General features: G+C 41.8%; 1 protein-coding gene and 1 long non-coding RNA gene across 2 annotated transcripts; both read left to right on the top strand.

Annotated features, from left to right (window-relative positions):
* Positions 1–2,206: 2,206 nt before the first annotated feature.
* LOC128508525 (CD48 antigen-like) lies at positions 2,207–5,003 on the top strand. Its single transcript, XM_053479865.1, has 3 exons — positions 2,207–2,686; positions 3,609–3,944; positions 4,537–5,003. The coding sequence occupies exons 1-3, from the start codon at positions 2,629–2,631 to the stop codon at positions 4,869–4,871; spliced, it is 729 nt and encodes a 242-aa protein (XP_053335840.1). The 5' UTR covers positions 2,207–2,628; the 3' UTR covers positions 4,872–5,003.
* Positions 5,004–5,263: 260 nt separating this feature from the next.
* On the top strand, positions 5,264–5,465 carry LOC128508526 (uncharacterized). The gene is made up of 2 exons (XR_008355928.1): positions 5,264–5,333; positions 5,412–5,465. It is a non-coding gene; the product is annotated as an uncharacterized LOC128508526 (long non-coding RNA).
* Positions 5,466–24,763: the final 19,298 nt, after the last annotated feature.

Below are 24,763 nucleotides of genomic sequence, written 5' to 3' on the forward strand. Positions count from 1 at the left end.
TATTTTGATACAGGATAAAAATCTGTGTATTTTAAATGTAAATGACTTACTTTTAGATTTACATTTAGGCATTCAGCAGACGATCTTAACCACAACAACTTACAAAAGTGCTTCGAAGTTTCTGTTACTTGATAGATCCGTACTGGATCTGAACACTAACCACCTAAAATTATTATTTACAGAAGCCCCATGTTCAATCATCTTGTCCTCAGTAACTTTGCTCTCAGTGATGGAAAATCTCCATCCATCCCCTGAACTGCACTGCTGTATAATACAGGCTGGTTTTACTGTCTAGTTTTAAAGAATTGCAGAAAGAGTTTATTGGTTTATCTGGTTTATTCTGGTCAGGATGGAGGTGGATCCCAGGAACACTGGACATGAATGAGGAATCCACTCTGGATGGGTCACCAGGACTCCACACACATTCACACACTCATTCACACCAAGAACCAGTTAATCTCAGCCACTGCACTCACTATCTAAGTTAAATGTATTTCAGATCTGTTAGTGTTGAGCCTTTAGAGGGAAGTCGAGAATGATGTATTAATCATAATACAGGAGTGTGTGTGTTCATATCACAAGTCTAAAACTGATGAATAGAGACTAAATGACTTTAGGATGAGAATATTAGCTGTTCAGATTGTTACTGTTCCATGGTGATTGTTGGAACAGTGTTGTTTATGGACAGTAACACTGTTACCCAGGGCTGCTGTGTTTTTCAACCGGAATTTGTGAGGCTGAAAAATAATAAAGATTGTATTTTTAACAATTGAATATATTTTTGAACAGCAATTCAGTAAGGTGAATATTTTTGCATTGAATCTTAAATGCTTGAATTACATTTTCAGTTGAAATATACAACCACAATAAATTGCAGTGTCTAAAATTTCAAGCAGTACAAATGCTGTAAGAATTTTTTCATTCTGATCAAATTTCAAAGCAGAAAAATTCAAACTGCTTTTTTGTGACAAGTTTTTTTTTTTCAGTTCATGCTCTCTTGATGGGACACCATTGGATCAGACTACTGAATATAAATATCTGGGTATTTGGCTAGATAACACTCTGTCTTTTTCAAAACACATTGATAATTTGAAGTCTAAGATCAAATCAAAACCTGTGTTTCTTTATAGAATGCGTTCTGCATTTACATTATCTGCCAGGAAAACTCTGGTGCAAATGACCATTCTCCCCATGTTTGATTATGGTGATGTTTTTTATAGATCAGCATCCAAAGGCCTGCTTTAAAAGCGCGATGTTCTTTACCACTCTGCCATCCGGTTTATAACAAACGCTCCTTTCAAAACTCATCACTGTACCCTGTATTTTTCTCTCAACTGGTCTTCATTGTATACCCGCCGCAAAATCCATTGGTATGTGGTAATTTACAAAACTCTCCTTGGTTTGTTCCCTCCTTACTTACAAGAATTGTTACACTCTTTTTCTTCTGGGTATAACACTCGATCTGCTAACCTGATTCTGTTGACAGTTCCTAAGGCTTCTTCTGTACTTGGCCTGTCGTCTTTTCGGAACGCTGCTGTTAGAGACTGGAATGACCTGCAAAAAACATTAAAACTGGACAATCTCATTCCTAAGTCTGTTTTTCAATCTCAGATCTCAGCTCACTTTAAAGACGTGTGTAGCTGTTAAGACTAGCTGCTTTTATTCATTGCTGCTCCACTGTTCACATTGTTCATATATGTGTATGTATGTATGTATGTATGTATGTATACGAGTGTATGTGTGTGTGTATGTGTATGTGTGTAAGTATTATATGTACATGTATATGTATGGGTATATATATATATATATATATATATATATATATATATATATATATATATAATTTTTTTTAAATTTATTATTATTTTTTTTTTTAAATATGTAACTTATTTACTGTTTTTGCTTTCATTTTCTTTTTTCGTAATTTCGTTTATATTTCTTAAAATGTTTTATTTTTATGAGTTCCCCTACTTCCCCCAAAAGGCTCAGCCTTTGCCAGGCCACAGTTGTAAATAAGAAACCTGTTCATTTAACCTGGTTAAATAAAGGTTAAAAAAAAAATAAAAAATGTGATTCCGTTTGCTGTTTTGCTTTGAGGAATTTTGGCACTGTTATACTTCCATACATAACTCCATTAATAAACCTTATTTAATACATTATTGCTCATACATCACACAAATGTACTGCATGGCTATTTGACAAAAAATTTTATTAATGTCCTGTGTATTTCCCCTCTACACCCCCCATATAATTAATAATAGACACTGAATGACTATTTAATTAAAAACCAAAGGGTGCACTGACTTTTGCACAGACTGTTCTGTACTAAATAACGTGGAGTGTTAGTGCTCCCACTAAACCCATGTGAGAGACATTTTATAAATGAATCCTGCCGTCCCCAGAGCTGAAGGGAAGCGTCACTGAGCATGTAGAGACTGAACACGCTGAGACAGGAGGGTTTCTACAGGAGGCTTCAGTTCTCTAAGCTAACAGTGTGAGGAAGGCTGTGTACTGCAGCTCCATACAGCATGGACTTTAACTGCTTTGTGCTCTGAATTCCTCACTCACACTGATGTTCGGGACAAAGGGGAAACGTCTGGCTGAGAAACGCTGACTATGGATTAGGAAATGATGAAGATTTTACCAGGAAACAGGATTCTCTGGACTTTTCTTCTCCTGCTATGCTGTAAGTTTACACCTTTCCTTCACAACAGAAGAAACTGGAAGTGTAAATATAAAGAGTTTATAAACGAGAAACTCAGGTTTAATACTTGGTGTGTTGGATGTAGTGAGTTTTGCTCAGTGTTGAGCTGAACAGTGATAAGATGTGAGAGACTGATGAAGTCATATAGGAAATGATTACTCCGAGTTATTGCTCCTAAAGGTGAATCTACAAGCTACTGAATCATGGGGTACTTAGTATTGCCAATATGTTTTTTTTTCTTTTTGGCTTCATTTTTGTAAAAAAAATAATAATAATAATGGCACAGTGAAAAGAGATATTTGTTGTTGTTTGTTTGATGTTTTATTTGCCCAATACTGAGACCTGCTATGATCAGATGTTTTTCTCTATGTTTTGCACAAAAAATATAGTATTTAAAGAGGGGGCACTAACTTTTACACATCCAACTTTTACACATCTAAGCCAGTCCTTCGGTACTAACATCTGTCCCATGAACAAAGTTACAAAGATCACACTTTGTATTCATTCTGATGTTAAATGTAAACTCCAGAACTGTATCTACTTGACTTTATGCTTGTGCTGCTGCCGCGGTTGGTTGATTACATAACAACATAACCCCCCCCCCCCCCCCCATTTAGATTTATTCCCACTTCACTGTTAGAATAAATTCCACTCTTCTGGGAGAAATGTCCTCATTTTCTGGAACTAAAACACCCAAATCCGTTCCGCATGACAATGCACCGGCTTCAACCACTGTATAACAGTTTGGGGAAGAACCATAGACAGGTGTAATGTTCAGAAACTTTCGGCCTTTTACTGTGTCAGATTTGGACGAGGTTTTTTTAAACTTAAATCCAGCAACTCTCTGTAGTACAGTATAGTTTAAGAATGAAATAATAAATCTAAATCTGAATCTGTGGTGCAGGTTTACTGTGTGCAGCTGGAGACGAGACGCTCACACTGCAGGAAGTGGAAGGAACCACTATAACTCTACATACTGGGATAACTGGGATTCAGAGTGATGCTCAGATTCTGTGGTTTTATGGACCTGAGAAAACGAAGCAGAAGATATTGAACAGTCAGGTGATTAAAGGAGAAACTGTTACAGAAATCAGTGAGAGATTTAAAGAGCGACTGCAGCTGGACAGAATCAGTGGAGCTTTAACCATCAGGAACATCAGCAGGAATCATTCTGGAGTTTATTTATTACACGTCATCGCTGGACGTCTCTCATCTAAGACCTTCAGTGTCAGTGTTTATGGTGAGTAAAAGTGTGAGTGAAATTTTTAATTCAAATTTTATTTGTCATGTACAGAGTCATACAGGTAAAATATACTGTACAAGTAAAAATAAAGATATATTGCAGTAAAAGAAATATTGTAGAAAAATGAAATTAACTAGTAAAATATACTGTGCTAAGTAAAATAAAATAAAATATACTGTACAAATAAGAACAAAATAGATAGGCTTATAATATAGAAATATAAAAGAAGAAAATAAAAATTTGTCCAAATAAGAAATGTAAAAATGACTGAGGTGTGCAAATATGCATAAAGTGACTTCTTAAAGTGTCTTATTATTAAAGTGGTTTGTGCAGTGGTCCATAAATGAAGTATAAGTATATAGTGCAAAAAGTGTGCATAAATGTGTCCATAGTGGCCATGAATGCCCAGCCCAAATTAGTTCCAGTGTCTCTATTTAACTTTAATCAATAAGGTATTATTGGAGGTTTATTATTAAATTCTACTGTTCTAACAGTAACTCTGTTATTTTTAACTATTTCGTGGCTTCATCTGTCTTCTAAAGCTGTTGTTTCTAATCTGTTATATTTTATATTTGTTTCTGTATTTTAGCTCCAGTATCAACTCCAGTAATAAGAAATCAAAGAGAAAGACAAAGTGTTTCCCCCACAGAGGTGTGTTTCCCCCTGTGCACTGTGGAGAATGGAGAAGATGTGACGTTATCCTGGTACAGAGGGACTGAGAGACTCAATATCACCAATAACACAGATCTCAGTGTTAACCTCAGTCTCACACTGCAAATACACAACCAGGACATTAACACTAACACTTACACCTGTGTGTCTGCAAACCCTGTCAGCAATAAAACAACTTCTCTCAACATCACACAGCTCTGTGATCATCACCCAGGTACGGCAGAGTCTTTAACACACACAGTGGAGTATTAGTTCAGTGCAGTGTCATAGTACAGGGTTCATTAATATTATATATGAGAATCTCTGAGGGGTTTCAGTGTGTGTTTTATGTAAAGCTGGACAATATGAGATTATACTCATATCATTATAATTTATAACAGAATATTATTTTCTGAAATATTGTGATGTATTTAAACAACAATAAAAAACTTTCAAAATTGTGTACTGATTCTGTGAAAGTATAAAATGTTAAATTTAATCATGACTTAGTAGGACTTAATCATTTCTGTAGACACTGTGTGTATCATGAAATACTAAAAAGTACTACATTTCATTACATTTATAAATGTTTTGTTATTTTCAGGTGAAGAAAGAGAACGTTTCTGCTTCCTGTCGTGATATCTGTTGGAGGTTATCCTGTTGCAGGATATCTCATCCTGATATTAGTAATATTATCACCTCTGTTTATTCAGAGAAAAAAAGAAAAGCAACAAGGTAAGAATGAGATCTCTTCTGTTTTGTAAACTCTGTCTTTCCATATTTAGTTAAACTAATCAGATTTTGTATCTTTAGTTTCTGATAAATCTGAGGATCTGACTTACTCTGATGTGAAGAGAGTTAAAGCGGTAAGTGTTTAAATTAAACTTGTGTAAATGATCACGATGTGAAATGCATTAGAGGTTTTGGTGTAAAACTCACATTTGTTCCACAGGAGTGATAAAGTCTCACCCTGATCCAAGATGGCGCCGGTGAGGTCGGCTGCCGTCACGACTGCTCCGACCAGATTTTCTTTGTTTTTGTTATTTAAGTTAGTTTTTACCGTCTTAAAACCAGTCAAATTACCACCATGGAGTACATTAGTTATGATAGAGACACTCTTGTTTCTATTGGTATACAATGTACTCACAATTCGACGTTTTTAACTCCGGATCCGAGCTGGCCGAGTGAGATCCTGAGGGACAACAAAGGACGCGACGCAAAGCGGCGGCCCCGAGGGAAACGAGCCGGCGTCAGGAACAGGCTGAGAGCCCGTGCACACCGCACACCTCTGCCTAGCATCCTGCTCGCCAACGTCCAGTCACTGGAGAACAAGCTCGATGACCTCAGGGCCAGGATAAAGTTCCAGAGAGACATTCGGGACTGCAATCTCCTCTGCTTTACCGAGACATGGCTGAACCCAGCGGTGCCGGACCACGCCATCCAGCCGGCCGAGTTCTTCTCGGTTCACCGCATGGACAGGACGCGAGACTCGGGGAAGTCAAGGGGAGGCGGCGTGTGTTTAATGGTGAACAGCAGCTGGTGCAACAGCGCGAGCGTTGTTCCTCTCACACGCTCCTGCACACCAAACCTGGAACTACTGTCCATCATGTGTCGTCCTTTTTACCTTCCTCGGGAGTTCACATCGGTCATAATCAGCGCCGTTTATATTCCACCACAAGCGGACACGGACACTGCCTTATGCGAGCTGCATGAGGCACTCACACAACAACAAACACAACACCGGGACGCTGCGCTTATTGTGGCGGGGGACTTTAATAGTGCCAACCTCAAACGCGCAGCGCCAAACTTTTATCAGCATATCACCTGCCCCACCAGGGGCGAAAGGACACTGGATCATTGTTACACTACGGTCAAGGACGGCTACAAGGCACAATCTCGCCCTCCGTTTGGCAAATCCGACCACGCCGCCATCTTCCTCATGCCAAAATACAAACAAAGGCTGAAACAGGAAGTTCCGGTTCAGAGGGAGGTCGCGCGCTGGACGGACCAATCGGTGGCCGCGTTACAGGACGCACTCGATGACGCAGACTGGGACATGTTCAGAAACAGCTCCGATGGTGACGTCAGCGTGTTTACGGAAGCGGTTGTGGGATTCATCGGGAAACTAGCGGATGATACCGTGGAGAAAAAGACTATTAAAACGTTTCCCAACCAGAAGCCGTGGGTGGATAAAACCATCCGCGACGCTCTGAGATCTCGCACCGCTGCCTACAACACGGGACTCGCGTCGGGGGACATGGAACCGTACAAGGCTGCGTCATACAGCGTCCGGAAGGCGGTGAAAGAGGCGAAGCAGCGCTACGGGAGAAAACTAGAGTCACAACTCCAACAGAGTGACTCTAGGAGCCTGTGGCAGGGATTAAGGACAATAACGGATTATAAAGCACCAACATCCGGTATGATAAACGCAGACGTGTCTCTGGCAGATGAGCTGAACACTTTCTATGCTCGCTTCGAGGCTGCAGCTAAAGACGCTAGCGATGCTAATGCTAGCGATGCTAATGCTAGCGGCGCTAATGGCTGCAGACAGGAAGTCACTGCCAGCACCGGAAGCGCGTTCATCATCACCGAGCATGACGTGAGGAGAGCCTTCAAGAGAGTGAACACCAGGAAAGCAGCAGGACCAGACGGCATCTCAGGCCGTATCCTCAGAGCCTGCGCAGACCAGCTAGCACCTGTGTTCACTGAGATATTCAACATCTCTTTATCTCAGTCGGTGATCCCCACATGCTTCAAAGAGTCCATTATTGTTCCAGTCCCAAAGAAACCTCATCCTGCTTCCCTCAATGATTATCGCCCTGTAGCCCTCACTTCAGTAGTGATGAAGTGCTTTGAACGCCTGGTCAGAGACTTCATCATTTCTTCACTACCAGACACACTGGACCCACTACAGTTTGCATACCGTCCAAACCGTTCCACGGACGATGCAATCTCACATCTCCTCCACACATCTCTCACTCACCTGGACACTCGGAGGGGGAATTATGTGAAAATGCTCTTCATCGACTACAGCTCGGCATTTAATACCATAATTCCCTCCACACTCACCACCAAGCTGGAGCACCTGGGACTCAGCTCATCCATGTGTCAGTGGATCTCCAATTTTCTGACTGGCAGACCACAGGCAGTAAGGATGGGCGGCCATGTCTCAGCCTCCATCACTCTCAGTACTGGAGCCCCCCAGGGTTGTGTTCTGAGCCCCCTGCTGTACTCTCTTTACACCTCTGACTGCGTGGCCACTACCAACTCCACCACCGTCATCAAGTTTGCTGACGACACTGTCGTGGTGGGCCTGATCACCAACAACGATGAGATGGCCTACCTGGAGGAGGTTGGAAATCTGGAGAACTGGTGCCAGAGAAACAATCTCCTCCTGAACGTCAGCAAGACAAAGGAGCTGATAGTGGACTTCAGTACAAAGCAGGAGAGGAACTACCAGACCCCCGTCATCAACAGGAGCCCAGTGGAGAGAGTGGACAGCTTCAGATACCTCGGTGTTCACATCACGCAGGACCTGACATGGTCCTGTCACATCAACACCGTGGTAAAAAAGGCCCGGCAGCGTCTGTACCACCTCAGACGCTTGAGAGACTTTAGACTGCCCTCCAAGGTGCTCAGGAATTTCTACTCCTGCACCATAGAGAGCATCCTGACGGGAAACATCACGACCTGGTTCGGGAACAGCACCATGCAGGACAGACGAGCTCTACAGAGGGTGGTGCGATCAGCTGAGCGCATCATCCGCATCGAGCTCCCTGACCTGCACTCAATCTACACCAAGCGGTGCTGGACCAAGGCCAGGAAGGTCGTGAAGGACCTCAGCCATCCCAACAATGGACTGTTTACTCTGTTGCGGTCTGGGAAGCGATTCCGCTCCCTGAGGGCCAACACAGAGAGACTGAGGAGGAGCTTCTTCCCGCAGGCGATAAGGTCTCTCAACCACACCACTAGGCATAACTAACACAATATTTTCACAATTCTCAAAATCAACCAATCAATCTTTATACATCAATGGACAATATGGACAACTCCACGCACATCACATCTACACTACATGTTCACGTTTACATTCTGGACCATTACACAAAGTCACTTTAATAACTATTGCACAGAGTCACTTTTTCTATGCATACTTGCACAAAATTATAGTTCTATGCATACAATATATTTCTATTTTCATGTTCTATTTTTTTCTAGTTAAATTTTTATTTAAATTTAAATTTTTTATCATATCTCGTCTATTGATATTTATTACCTATAAGTTTTAATTCTCTTTTTAAGGTCACTGGCGGTCGTGTAAGCATTTCACTACATTTCGTACTGTGTATGACTGTGTATGTGACAAATAAAATTTGAATTTGAATTTGAATTTGAACATACTGAAATATACTGTTGTGTCTTACAGGAAGAAAACTGGAGTGTGACGTGTGTTGAAGAGAACGGCTCAGTGGTGTACTCAGAGGTGAAGAGATCCTAATAACTCCACACATCACTGGATCATTTTAACTGGACTGATATTATAAACATTATACTTTTTATTTCCTACATAATTGGTCCTAAATATTCACTGTATGTTTAACCATAAACCATTTCCATTAATGTTTAAAATGTGATTCGGTATAATAACTAGTAGTTTTAAAGGAAATAGATTTCAGACTTGATCTCGTGTCTAAACTTGTCCTCCTGCTGGTTAAACTCGTGTTTGTCTCGTCACGTCACAACTGTGTGTACAAACAGATTAATGTGTGTGATCTGAGCCGTGCTGAGAAACCCTGTAGGGGTTAGGGCGTGTCCTCAGGACTCAGTATTTAATATCAGTTTAATATTTGCATCTGATCATTATATAATCCTGAATATCATCTTTAAACAGCAGGCGCATCAACAACGCTTTAAAGTTTTTACTGGAACATCAGTTTTATTTAGTGAATCAGCAGCTTCAGGTTTCATCTGTGTCTCAGTGTTCACGCGTCTCACATTACAGCCATATTGTTCAGATCAGATACAGAGCGAGCTTGTTCTGGCTTAGTGTCGCTCCAACAAACAGAACTACAGCAGAGAGAAACTTCAGAGTGATTGTATTATATGTAAAAAGTGCAGTGTTTTAATAAAAATGTAAATGTGTAAATTCTCTTTTGTTAATTTTACTTTAAGGTTTACTAAAATGTTGAGCTCCAGTTTGTGGATTAATAATCAAATGAAACTTTCAGTGAGTGAGTGAGTGAGTTAACACTAAACCAGTCAGGCTGTAAAGTTCTTCTCAATAAAATAACCTTAATTACATTATTGTGTATTTCACACACAGCAGGTCTGATCCACTCATTAGTTGGTTTCTTACCAAAAAACTAAAAACTAATCTAGGTTCTGATGTGGTGTGGTGTAAAGAGATACAACAATCTAGCTGGACTGAGAGCTTTTTTATAGTTCAGGATGCACTCCTTCCATGCCATTTGGAATATTAAAAATTTTTTGTTAACAATTATTATTAACAAAGTTTGATGCCATTTGCGTTCTAATTTTCAAAGGTTAGTTTTAAATACCGTGTGGTCATTATACCAAGAAGCAAGTTTTTTTTAATCTCTAATCATTTTTCTTTTAACTGGAGCTACATTATTTAAGCTATAACGAAATGTTGACTAAATATTCAGTCGCCTGAACGAGTTCTGTGGAGTCAGATGGCGATCCAATCAAAGTTAATAACTCTGGGAGATTATTGATAAAGCTCTGTGTGGTAATTGATGTGAATGTATTTTAAAGCAGTAGCGCAGTGCTGTGCGTCATTATTACTATGAGACAAGACCACTGCCATTTCCACGCTTTTTGCAAAATCTAAAATAATCAATCCTTCCACATTTCTCTTCTGGACCCTACAGTATACTGTACCTACCCATCACCGTTTTACAGTATCACCTCTTTTCCCCTTCTTCAGCATGCCCTTAATCTCAGATTCAATCACCAAGCTTTCTTCATTGGGGACACACTTTTTTAAAACACATTACTTGTGACTTTATCATATTACACATCTGAGCCATCAAGAGTCAAATGGAAATTTAGTGGTGCTTGAACCTGAGACTTTCCAAGCTCTAGTTCAATGCCTTAACCACTAACCTACCACTGCTTATCAGTGGTGTCAAAAGTATTCACATTCATTACTTGAGTAAAAGTATAGATACTAGGGATTAAAAAGACTTCTTTAGAAGTTGAAGTATCAACTCAAGCTTTTTACTCAAGTAAAAGTGTAAAAGTACTGGTTTCAAAACTACTTAAAGTATCAAAGTAAAAGTAATGTGAGGGGGAAAAGCATTAAGGATAAAAGCTTAGGCTGTGCCACGGGCCTATATACTGCACTAACACCTCATAAAAAAAAAGAAAGAAAAATGTGTTGTGTTTTTGTTGTATTTTTTAACGGCCATAGTGATTTGGGATACTGTATATGGCAATTGAAAAAGAATGCATTTTAGTACAATGCAAAAACATTAAAGAACCATATATGTGTACTACTGAGCATTAACATGTTTCATGGAGAAGAAGATATGATAACTAGTTGTCTAAGTATTTTAATGGTGCAAAAAGTCAAACTTCAGAGGCGTGTCATCAGTAACCTTTATTGGAATGTAAATGTACATCCAGGCTTAGCTGCAGGATTCTGTGAGGGCAACAAACAAGAAACCCAGGGCAGGCTTAGTAACAATTACCCTTGTATGGTTGTCTACAATAAACATCAGTGCTGTCAGAATGAATGATTAATCCAAGTGATAAATAAAATAAAAAATAAATAAATAAAAAAAAATATATATATATATGTGTGTGTGTGTGTGTGTGTGTGTGTGTGTGTGTGTGTGTGTGTATCTCATTCCTGTTACCTTTCTGGTGCTGTTGCCTTCCTCGCTGGTGCTTTTTTATATATATATATATATATATATATATATATATATATATATATATATACACTTTTAAGAATGAGACGGCGCTCATCCTTGGGCAACATATTTATTTCTGTAAAAATAGTTATATGAAAACACTTAAACCCGGAGCACTCTCTTTCGCGTGTACACCTGCACTCACTCATTACATGCTGAACGCTTACACTTTATCAGTGTCCATTCCCAATCCTCTAAACATACATCTAAGCATTACATTACATGACACAGATCTTCTGCTATCAAACCTAACAATAAACAAACATTTTTAAACTTACATTACAAAGATGAGATTATACTGCTTTAACAGATTCATGTTAATAGAAAACACAATATTTACAGCTATAAGGATGGCTATTCCATGTGCACTTATTCACATTTCCCCAGCATCAATACTGTGTATAAATCTGTCTCATTACATTAATCATGTAAACCACATCTTGAACTCAATATGAATTATATTAACTATTCCAAAAACTTTTACTTTTAACTTTTTTCGCTTTTAACTCTACACATCACTGTATTTAACCAAACACATTCTCACTAAACTCTAACTTTTAACACCCAGTCTGACCCAATATAGCAAGATGCTAGTTAAACTTAATGGCTGAAGGAATAGCATGGCTTTAGCATGGGAGCAGGTCAGTCTATACGCACGTGCGCTTCTGTCTGGCTCCCTTAATAACCACACACGGCTGATTCATGTCCTTTAACATTAATTCAGTTCACAGTCAGTTACTTCTTACCCACTTTCATCTGAACCATGGTATTTTAATCATTTGTTCCTTATTTTTGTACCTGCTAAAAGTTATGACCTGGTACCCAAATTATCGACGCCATTGTTTGCCGATTTAGGCGCGAGCACTCTCAATTAACACTAAGTTCAATAATTTTGAAAACTACTCCAACTACAGTTGCATGAACAAATAATACTGTTGTGCATTACTTAACGATTAATTAACATCAGCTTACCTGTAAAAATAGTTATATGAAAACACTTTTAAACCCGGAGCACTCTCTTACGCGTGTACACCTGCACTCACTACATTACATTACACATTACACGCTGAACGCTTACCAGGGTTGCCAGGTCCCAGAAATATTTCCAGCCCAATGACAACTCAAAATCCGCCCAAATGGAATGAAAACTAGCCCAATTTTTCAGTGTCCAATCAGATTAGACAACGGCTGGATTCCCACAAAGGGCCTTAAAATAAATTTATATAAGTTTAAGTTTAAAGTATTGGCCTTTTGTCTTACCCAAATTCTTAATATCACACACTGTGTTTTTTTTAATACACAATCTCATACAATAAAGGTCAAATAAGAACATGTCCTCTCTGATATTTTCTGACCCTAGTCAGAAGTACTAACTTGTACTTAACTTAACTTGTACAACAATGAGAGAGTATGGTCCATTTCCTACATCCTCCAAAAGGTCTTCATGTACTACTGGTCCTATCACTGAATTAATTAGTGCTGTGCAATTCGTTCGATGTAAACTAATGCCTTGTTTCGAAATTTCTTCCACAACACTTCCTAAGTGGTCAACAGTGTAAGTACTTGAGTGACAAGCAACATGGGCAGCCAGCTTCAACTCTGCCTCTTTCACAGGTGCATTATTTCTTAGAAAGGAACTGCCTGTGTTAAATAATGTTCTGGCATTTGAGAAAGGAGCCCCATTTTTTTTTCTGTTTTTCAGTCGCAGCATGAGCTACCAGATCACCGTGGTGAGCTCTTACTTCACATTTGCAATATTTGCAGAACGCTTTTCTATCATCATTTGGAACTTTCCATACTTTCCCCATTTACCTGACATTTTAGAATGCTGCTTGTTCATCCACAGACAACCGAACCGACGCTTCTGACTACAACGCTCTCATGGAGTGACGTGATGATGATGCTTGATTTGTGATGTCAAAAGCACATGTGGCGCGCGCCTACTCGCGTCTCAAGTATTCATTCCTGGGGGATCAACACCCACTAATAAAAGGTTCCCTTTAATCTTTGTTCACAATTATTTTATTTTATTTATTTTTTTGCGGCCGCAGTACATTATAAATGTATCCCAAAAAACCGCAACCCGCAACTCCGTATTGTTTCCCGCAACTCCTTTTCTAAAATAGCCCAATTGTGCAGGAAAACCGCTACCCTGGCAACCATGACGCTTAAGCTTTACCAGCGTCCACACCTAATCCTCAGCCTAGTGGACCAATTAGGGTGCCTCTGCTAGTAGCTGATTGTTACACGAACAGCACTCTTAAAGAAACATGCACAATATTCTCAGTCAGTATCACAGTAGTGCCAAAAACGCTACTCAGCTTTATGCTGCTAAAATTAATAGGGGCAATAGTTTACTCTCTTTTTAGCTGTACATAACCTTACAGGGCTATATATATATATATAGTAGCGTTTTTCACTGCTAAGAAGGAATTTGGAGAGTGAGCTTCCTTGCTGCCCAATGCAAATGTGCAAATGGCTGGGAGTAATTTTTCAGCACAGCACGAAGTAGCATGAACAGCACATTCAACAGGTCACACACGTATCAACACTCAATATAACACACATCTAACCCACACACACACAATATGGCCGAAGCCACTAACTCAAACACTTTTTCCCAACTAGGTGAACACACAACAACCCCTCCCGCAAAGCATGATGGTTGCTAGTCGAAACCCCGCCCACGCCACACTGCCTCTACCCGAGCTGTGACCGTCCCCGGTCACGATGGCGAACTCAGTCTTGGAGGCGGGAGAAGGAGGGCCGCAACCCTCTCCCTGGTGCCCCCACCCAAAAGTCTTGCAAGGGTGCTCGCGATCGCTGGGTAGGGCCCTTCTTTGCCGTGCAGACGTCGCAACTGTGAACAAAGAGTACACTATCAGTATGACAGCCCGGCCAGTAGAAGCGAGCGCGCAACCGCCGCAGAGTTTTCGTTACTCCGAAGTGTCCCGCACCCGCATGCCCATGAACCATCCCTAACACACGTGCCTGCAGAGTCCGCGGCACCAGCAGCTAAAAATATTCGCCAGCGCCGCACGGCTGTTCCCAGTGGCGGTAGAGTAAACCTTCCCGCAACGCTAGTCGGTTAAACTGCGAGTGGAGAGCTTTTACCTCTAGTCCCAGGTGAGCGACCGCTGCATAGTCTGGTCCCCGGCCCGCGTTAACCCAACCTAGTACCTGCTGCAGCGCCGGATCCTTCTCTTGCTCGGCAGTTAGCTGATCACAGTCCAGCTGTGGCACAGGCGAAACGACTACAGGCAGTTGTTTAGACGACGCAGTAACTCGGCTGCACGCCGGCTTGGACGGCTGATTACCGACGGGGATCCGGAGGACTGCGCAGGGAGAATGCTCTGAGTCAAGCGGTTCGGAAAGTGTTCAACGTCGTAACCACCCACGCGCTCTTCAACCCGCTCGCAGTACCGACAACGCTCTTTGCTGCATGGCCGGCGGGATAAAGCATCGGCATTAGCATGCAATTTTCCTGCTTGGTGCTGAACGGTAAAATTGTAGTCCTGCAACCGTTTGAGCCAGCGCGCTAACTGCCCCTCGGGCTCTTTAAAAATAAGCAGCCACACCAGCGAAACATGATCGGCCTAAAATATTTAAGCAGCTCGCGCCGCGTGACGCAGTAATTCCTTTCCAGTCCAGACAATGCGAAGTAGGCGATAGCACGTTCTTTGCGGACAGGGGATAGTCAACACAAAACCACCACGATTCGTCTTTTTATGCACAATCACAACCGGTGAAGACCACGGCCCGGACGCTGGCTCTATGTCGCCCGAGTCGGCCATCTCATGCAGCTTCTGTTCGGCGATAGCTTGTTTAGCTAATGGGAGGCGTCTCGGATGTATCCGAACAGGAGCTGCGTTACCTGTATCGATCGTGTGATGCACCATATTGGTATGAGTGCACTCGCGCTCATTTACCGCAAAAATGTCTGCGAACTCGTGTAAAAGGGACTTCACTGTGTCGGTCTGTGTCTGACTTAACCCCACACTGCTACGCTGCATAAGCTCGGCCATTATTCTCGCTCGGTCTGCTACCGGATGTTTACATGGCGCGTGCACCGGAAGTTCCGCCCCCCTGGGCGCTTTCGGCACTAGCAACCTGGCTAACCCGAAGTTACCACGCAGAGTTCCGTCAGCGAGATTCAGTACCGCACCCTACCTTTCCAAAATGTCCAACCCCAAGATACAATCATCCTTGATGTCTGCCACAAAGAATGGATGAGAAAGACTGATTGCACCTACTTGTTTTCGCACTGTGCGACAGGCCCGTATCTCCAGATAGCTCCCCAACATGGTGCGAATGTTCAAGGCTGAGTCCAGCAGCATACAACCGCGCTCGCCTCGTTCCAATAATCCCCAGCGCAGCAGCGAAAATGTAGAGCCGGTGTCTACAAGCGCCCGTAGCAAATCGTTCTCTAGGCCACAGTTCACGTAGACCCCGATTTCCTACACGTCCCGACCGAAAGTTAAATCCAGCAGTTGGGGAAACAAAGACGGCTGTGGGAGGCAGTTTCCCCTCGGCGCCCCCCGGAGCTAGTTTAACGGCTGCTGGTGTACGCTGTCCTCAGGCGTGAGAACGTTGCAGCGGTAGTCCGGCAGTCCCTGGCCTCGGCGTCATCGCGAAATCTCGGAGGCTGATTCGAGGCCTAGCCGCAAGGGGTAGCCCTGTCCCCGGTTAGGTTCACCTACCAAGTAGCCCCAAACCACGGGAGATTGCTCGGCTCTTTTGCCGTGGTGTTCTGCCATGATGGGCTCAGCGCGCTCGGCCTCGCGCAGCACCTTAGACAGAGAAGCCGCGACGGCCGAAGTCCCTGAAGGAACGCACGATGAGCTAGCTCTTCCTGCTTGTCGTGCTTGAATTCCGGGTAGCTCCTCGCGGCCTTCTTACAGTCATCTGCGCCGAACCGGAAGTGGAGCGACTCCCGCAGCTTCGCCCAGTCATTCCGCTCACCAGTGTAGCTTGCTCCGGTGCCTGCGCTGCGTCACCATTGGAATCCCCCCCAAGGTCCAGTGCCGGAATTTGTAACGCGCCGCTCCGCTCCGGTCGCCGCTCTTTGCTCGCGCTGGCCCCGACCTCCTCCTCAACTGTTCTGCTACTCGGCGGCCTACTTGAATTCTCCGGATGTCCTCTCGGGTGCGTTCTAACCCGTTACTCTCCATCCCACTTCTGACACCAAATTTAGCGTTTTATTTACTGCTAAGAAGGAACTTGAAGAGACGAGTGAGCTTCCTTGCTTCCCAATTCAAATGGCTGGGAGTAATTTATTCAGCACAGCACGAAATAGCATGAACAGCACATTCAACAGGTCACACACGAATCAACACTTAATAGAACACACATCTAACCCACACACTCACAACATGGCCGAAGCCACTAACCCAAACACCTTTCCCCAACAGGGTGAACACAACAACCCCTCCCGCAAAGCATGATGGTTGCTGGTCAAAACCATTTTCATATTTGCCATTTTCATAAGGATTTGAATTTGATGTGGGCATCAGAGGTGGAAAGTAATGAATTACATTTACTCGCATTACTGTAATTGAGTATATTTTTTTGTGTACTTCTACTTTTTAAAGTGGAAAACTTTTTAAATCTGTAATTGTCTGATGCAGACACAGCTGAAAGTGAAATGCCAACAAATTCTTATGATCAAACCCCTGGTCATATTTAAGCGACCACTTTGATTTCAAGCACAACAAAGGGAACAGATTTATTATGCAAGGGTGTGCATAATAATTTATTTATTATGCAAGGATGAAAAAAAAAAGTAACTCAGTAACTTTTACTCTGAGTAAATTTTAAATGATGTTCTTTTTATTCTTACTAGAGTAGATTTTTATAAGAGTAACTTTACTTGTACTTCAGTAAAAGATCACTGAAGTAACAGTACTTTTACTTGAGTACAAAATTGTATTACTCTTTCCACCTCTGGTGGGCAGCTAAAGAAAGCCAGTGCAGGGAGCCAAGAAGTGTGGAGGTGTGGAATAACTTGGGAAGGTTGAAAATGAGATGGGCAGCTGCGTTCTGGATCAGCTGCAGAGAACAAATGGTGGACAGAGGCAGGTCTGCCAAGAGCGAGTTGCAGTAGTCCAGTCTTGAGTATGCAGTTGTTGTAGTTCATTTGCAGTTTGACTTAGGAAGAGAGGCAGATACTTCCTGTAAGTTGTATGAAAACAGATTAACAAAATGTGATTAAAATACACAAATTTGATTCTCAACTGCATATTACAGGTTTACTCTAAACATTCACTGTATATTATACTATTTCATGGGTTGAATATGATAAGCCCTTCCATTTCATTTAGTTGTAATTAATGTTGTCCTAATCCACCAAAACCTCTGCTTACAAGTTTCTCTGAAGATAGAATTTCAGTTAATTTGAACAACAATTCTGTGTTGTAAGTTTGATCCAGTCTTTGCATCTTCATGACAAAAAGGATCTAATTGTAGATTAATGGCCTACTAGATGTCGCTGTTTGTTGCTAAAAGACATTGTGTTCATTTACCTTCACCTCAGCAACAAATGTGTTAGTGCTCCACTATGATGTGTTTTGAATGTGTTTTGAATCATGTTATCATTGAGTTATTGATTATAGTAATAACGCTGTTTTAATTACTCACCTCTGACTACTGATAAAATTATAAAATAAATAAAAATCACTGTTACTATTATAGCACAAGTTGTGTATGGAAAATGTATGTGTGACTTTAACCACGTCATGATTGTTGGTGTTGGGGCTAGTGGGAGTATTTCAAAAACTACTAATCTGATGGTAGTTTCACACACAACTAGAGTTAACACAGAATGGTGTGAAAAAGTGCGAGCTACATTTTTTGGGGGGTAGAAATCTCTTAATAATTTTAAGGGACTGAGAAAAAAATGGACAAATTTGGCAGATACAGTGTAGAAGATCACACATGCTACTAATGTTAGCCAATAACAGGAGTCTTTGAAAAAGGTTTCCAGTCTTCATCTGTCCAGATTCGTTGACCCTCTGCCATAATTACCTGTCTGGGTTTTGACTGACAGGGGTACAATTTCTGCTCTTGTAGCTCAATGTAAAACATGTATTGTTCCTTGGTGAGTCCACCTTCACCAATGAAGTGTACTACCCAGACTGTTGCATGCCCAGAGTGAGGCATTGGGATGGATCAATTATGGTTTGGGCAGTGGTTTGCAATATCATGGCATTCCCTAGGCCCAATATTTGTGCTAGATGGGCATGTCATGCCAAGAACTATCAAACCATTCTGGAGGACCATGTGCACACAGTGGTTCAAACATTGTATCCCGAAGGCGATGCCGTGTATCAGGATGATAATCCACCAATACACACAGCAAGACTGGTGACTGAATACTTTCTGTACCCACTGTATGTTTTGGAATCATGTGTAATGGTAACAGTTGACTCTGTGTGTAATTACTTTTGCAGGTTTCACAGAGAGTCACATGCATCTCTGTGTCACTGCAACTCATAACAGAACCTGCTGTATGTAGGGGAGTAGGCTGGTGTGTATGAATGTGTGCAGTTCGGTGGAAAAAAAATCTGTGTGAAAGTGTATGTGGTTGGACTGTTTCTTCTCACATGCATAAAACTAGCACTATAAAAGTAGAACACACTTAAGGATAAAACTGTTAGCATAAAAATTCTTGTTTCTAACCTCCATAAAACAATACAATTTCAATTTCAATTTATTTTTTAAATAATAATAATTTAAATAATTTTATTCATGGTTATTATACCATAATGTGTTAAAAAACACAATCAGCAATTTAACAGCTTTAACTGAAAATGAATAAACAGAATAATCTCAAAGCTCCAAGACATCTACAGTATATTATTAAGTGTTGTTGTGATTGACAGTTGACAGTTGTCCCACCTGGAGAACACTGACAAGTTCTCTTTTGGCTTCCAGACAGCTGTTTCATCATCAAGATTTAAACTGTTGTCACTCAGGACTAAAACCTACATATCAAAACAATATACAGTATATCTAAATAACCTACATACATTCTAAACAAATACATTACAGATTATTCAGGAGAAACACAGTGAGGAAGGTAAATACAGTCATTATGGTGGTGATGAAAATTCAATAACACTGAGCTAAAGAGGAAGAAACACTGGAAAATATCAAGATTAAACCCAGAGTGTTTCTGACTGACTCTGTGAATCATGGACCAGATATATATTTTATATCAGATGTTTTTAAAAATATAGATTTAAAAAGAGATGATTATGGTCTAATACACGTGAGCGATTATAATGAGAGTTATCTACACATGCAAACACACAGCTGAATGTTCAGTGTTACATTAATACTCTACTGTCGAAGCATTTTCTGCTTTCAGCTTGTTCTGACTTGCTTTTCCTGACATTCTGTCGTTTATGACGTTAGGTCTGAATGCACTGTAGATAAAAAAAACTGATATTCTGTCTCAGAAACAGAACCTCCACTGATCCATCAGGGTGTGTGTGAAGCTTGACCATGTGATCTGTGCTATAATTCAGTAACAAAGCCACTGTGTATTAAAGAAGCTCTAATCATAAGTATCTCTGCATGACGTGTTATGATAAGGCTGTGTACCAGAGCTCCATACAGCATGGAGTTTAACTGCTTTGTGCTCTGAATTCCTCACTCACACTGATGTTTGGGACGAAGGGGAAATGTCTGGCTAAGAAACTTCTTACAACTTTGCTGTAGCCCTGTTCCCTGAAAAAAGCGGGAACAAGATGCTCCGTGAAAACACTATGGGAACGTCCTTTTGTTCAACCGGTTGTAAAGCATGTGTGTATCAAACACGCCAAACTTTGGCTTATATAACCTCGGTCAGGTGACATCAATTGATGAGGTGCACCTGCACGTTATAAATAGCACTGAACCGGAAACATCCTCAGGTCAATTTTTGTCTGAAAGGATGTCCAGTCATGCACGCAGTGCGGCATTGGAGCGCAGCATTTTGTTCCCGCTTTTTCAGGGAACAGGGTTACAGCAAAGTTACCCGAGACGTTCCCTTTCAAAAGCTACACTCGATGCCGGCGGGAAAACGCTATGGGAACGAAAATACCAACGCCGCCGCACTGCAAGTGTCTGGACCCCAGGGTTGTATAGTGTGTGTGCACAATCACCAAATAGATCTCAGACATAACTCTCTCAAAGCAGCTTTTTAAGATGCTAGTGAGGCTAGTGGCTAGTGCGGTGAACGTAAATCTAAAGAGCACATACTGGACACAGTAAGTGAAATCTTTTGTGCTCTGGAGCTGTAAATGGCGGAGGACAGAATGCTTTGAGAACAACTGGGTGCATGGTCAAGAATGGAACTTTCGGAAGATAGTTTGGGTGAGAATGCAGAATAGCTTTGACTAGCTCAGGAGCAAAGTCTAGACAGGATGGGGAGTCTGACAAAGCCTGCAAATCCCCAATTCTCTTCAGAGAAATAATGGCCATAAAAAACATCTTAAGGGTCAGAAGCCTGACTGGTGCTGACTCTAGTGGTTTGAAAGGGGTATCAACCAAACCTTCGTGCACAATCGCTAAGTACCAAGAAGGGACCGTCGCTCTAGTGAGTGGCCTCAACCGTTTAGCTCCACAGATAAAGCGGGCAACTAAAGGGTGCTTTTCCACAGAAACCCCATCAGTCAGAACATGACAAGCCAAAATAGCGGCTACATACGTTCTGAGTACTAGGGCATAAGCCTGAGGACAACTTTTCTTGCAGAAACTCCAGTTTTGAAACAATTTGGCAGTGGACTCGCTCTACATGTACCATGTACCATGATGCCATGCACCAACTTTTAAACACACTCCATTTGAGGGCATACGTTCTTCTACGTTTTTCTTGGACACAAACCCCGTTTCTCTCGGAAACCAAGAAATATCGACTGTAATAGCCTGACTCTCTGTCTGGCAGGGGAACATGTTCTATGGCCCCTATTTCCAGCAAAGTCTGTAATTGTTGAGTCAGCAAATGCGCTAGTTCCGGTTTCATGGAAGTGGAGACCACGCCATTAAAACGCGGAGGACGATGTGCAAAATGAATCCTGTAGCCTCTCTTTACAGTGATTTGTACCTAAAGAGACATACCTGGCAGTAGGTTCCCTCTCTGGAAGCGGCACAAGTTTTGACACTTCAGCTAGATGTGGGGGGTGTTAGATGTTCGGCATCCTGAAACATCGCAGGAAGGAACCAAACACCTACCATTTCGCTGGAGACCAGTGGTGGCAGAGATTGAACCACAGCCTCCTGAGGGTGCCAGAAAGGAGTCTATATTCCTTATTGGAATTTATATGTGCCCCTCCACGGGGGGGAGACACCCCCATGGTCTTGGGCATGTAAGCCTCAGGACTTCTTTTTAGAGGAGATGATGCTCCTCAGGTCCGGCCTCTTTAAGGAGGTGAGATGTGAGCATCAAAGAGGAAAGCGCAATCCCTGTCCTTGATGCCGGTAAGGTTAAGCCACAAATGTCTCTCCGTGGCGACCATGGCAGCCATAGAACAACCAATAACACAGGCCGTCTGTTTGGTGGCACAGAGAAATAAATTTGTGGCTCTGCGTAGCTCTGCAAATGCCGTGTCGTCGATAGACCCGCCAGTATGCCTGCAAAACTGCCATGGTGTGCAGGGCAGCACCAGCCTGACCCGCTACCTGAAAAGCTTTCCCACCAACGAAGATGTTAGTCTACACGGCTTGGTGGGGAGTGTGGGCTTTTTCAGGGAGGTTGAGATCCCAGAAGCGTCTCTTCAATCTGGGGCATCATCATATAAAACCGCACTTTTGCATCAACATTCTACTAAATCGATGTCAATAGCACAAAAACACAGGTTGAATAGTGCTTATTCCATGAATGAGTTAACTCATCATGGAGGTCGCCAAAGAAGGGGAGGGACCATCGTTGAGGCCCCTCCCCCGGCCACCCGACAGAAACCTGTTGTCTAACTTTGAGCACTTGGGGATTTATTTTTTTTTTGTTCCTGCAGCCAGTCTAGGTGTAATCACTCGACTGCCCACGTTACTACTTCTCTTGTAATTCCTTATATGCTCGCTCATCACCAGAGGAACATTTTGAGAAGGTCCATCTCTGCTGAAGCAAGAGAGGAAGTCTTTTCTGCCTTTTCACAAGGAAGCGCCAGGGCGCGCTTGCGAAGTGAATGCTAAAGCTTTGCTTTCTGATAAAGCAAGAGCGCGAGAGAAAAGAAAGATTCCGTCTCATGTGCATCTGCCAGATCAGCACGTGAACCCCAAGAATGAGCCGCAAACCACCGTTTTGGTATTGTCCTTGGGTTTATTATTTGTTTTTGTCACTTGTCACTCAAAAAGTTAACTCTGTGTTGGTGTATGATCGCCAAACACTCTTGAACCTTCAGCCTGCTGTGGAAAATTTAACACGGTTTGAGAATAATGAGCAAAATCATCTTCCCCCACTGTTATTGGGAATACCTGCTGACCTCTACCGCTGTGCAGTTCCAGGTCGCCGGAGAAAGAGCTCTCATCGCTGGGGCAAACGCAGCGGTCATTTGGCGTGTTTTCCTGTGACCTTCTGCTCGATTCATGGAATTGATCAGTATGTATTATGTCTCTGGGTTTCATAAACATGGTACCCTGGCGTGTTACATGGATGTGGTTGGCTCGGAGAAATTTTCTTAGTCGCCGGCTGTGAGGGGTGAATAGAGGGAACCTGCGCTCGCTGTGTCGGGCGCCCTGGCCTTATCTCAACCCGCCCTCGACTCTAAACAGGATGGGCCTGGTAAATGTAAGGTCACTACCCGACAAAACCTTCATTCTAAAGGAGTTTATTACCTCACGTGGTTTGGACTTTCTTTTTATAACGGAGACATAGCTGAGTGTTGGTAAGTACGGTGCCTTCTCTGAACTTCTCCCACCATCCTATGCGTATCTAAACTCTCCGAGAACATCGGGTCAAAGAGGAGGAATCGCGGGGGTCTATAGGGATAACTTCTATTGTAAGCAGATGTCATTACTGACGTTTTCCAGCTTTGAGCTGAACTTATTTGAAATTGGCCGCTCCCACACAGTGTTGTGTGGAGTGATTTATCATCCACCCAAGTCAGTGTCGGGCCCCACGCAGGAGCAGGGGCACACTCTTGTTCATGTTTTATCTCATGGATTATCTATTTCTCATGCTGTCAGAGTGTCAAAAAGTAGAAAGAAAATGGAAAAAGGACAAATTGCAAGTGTCTTTTATTTCATTGAGAGATAGTTGGCGTCTTTATCAGAAAACTGTAAAAGCTGCAAAAACTTTGGCTAACTGTCATGAGCCACGCGTTTATTTCAGTCATTTAATGCAATTCTCAATGGGGCCCAAATTGTCAATTTCGAAAGCTCTTATGCAGTGCGTGAAAACTTTCTCCAGTTTTTTATTGATAAGGTTTCTTCTACAAGGGCTCTTATTACATCTCCTGCAAGTAACCCATCTATCTTCATTTCCGTCCCTAGCTCTGCTGTTTTTAACCAGTTTGAGCCCATCTCTCTTTCCTAATAAAGGTTAATAATATTATGAAGCCTGCAGGATCTCCAGCTGATCACATTCCTCCACATCTTTTTAAAGAGTTGGCTCCCATTCTAGGTCCTATAGTTTTAAAAATTATAAATAGCAGCTTGGGATCTGGGGTGGTACCCATAAATTTTAAACAAGCAGATGTGCAACCTTTGTTAAAAAAAAAAAAAACTAATCTTGATCTGTCTGTGTGTTTAATTACAGACCAATCTCCAAGCTACCATTTCTGTCTAAGATTCTGGAGAAGGTAGTTTATACACAACTAATAAGTTATCTTGGTGAGCATGGAATTCTTGAGGTCTTTCAGTCTGGTTTCAAGGCTTTTCACAGTACTGAAACAAAGCTGTTAAGAGTCTTAAATGACATTTATCAAGTCAAGTCAAGTCGCTTTTATTGTCACATCCTGTTACTGGTACACTGGTACCGTACACAGGAGTGAAATTCTTACGTGCAAGCTACACAAGCAATAGTGGTGTACAATTATAAGAATAAATACACATATGGATAATACAGTAGTAAAATATCGTGTAAGTGTTATTAAAAAAATAATAATAAAAAAAAGAAAAAAAAGTGAGCATAAGTATACACATATACACATACAAAATATACACACATATACACGTCTATATATATATATATATATATACATACATACAGTGGTGTGAAAAACTATTTGCCCCCTTCCTAATTTCTTA

The sequence above is a fragment of the Clarias gariepinus genome, chromosome 20 (genome assembly GCF_024256425.1).
Source record: "Clarias gariepinus isolate MV-2021 ecotype Netherlands chromosome 20, CGAR_prim_01v2, whole genome shotgun sequence".
In the NCBI taxonomy this organism is placed as follows: domain Eukaryota; kingdom Metazoa; phylum Chordata; class Actinopteri; order Siluriformes; family Clariidae; genus Clarias; species Clarias gariepinus.

Coding starts and splice junctions, on each gene's coding strand:
- LOC128508525 (XM_053479865.1), top strand. CDS start 2,629: ATGATGAAGATTTTACCAGGAAACAGGATTCTCTGGACTTTTCTTCTC. Junction 2,687..3,608: donor TTTTCTTCTCCTGCTATGCT/GTAAGTTTACAC, acceptor TCTGTGGTGCAG/GTTTACTGTGTGCAGCTGGA. Junction 3,945..4,536: donor CTTCAGTGTCAGTGTTTATG/GTGAGTAAAAGT, acceptor TCTGTATTTTAG/CTCCAGTATCAACTCCAGTA.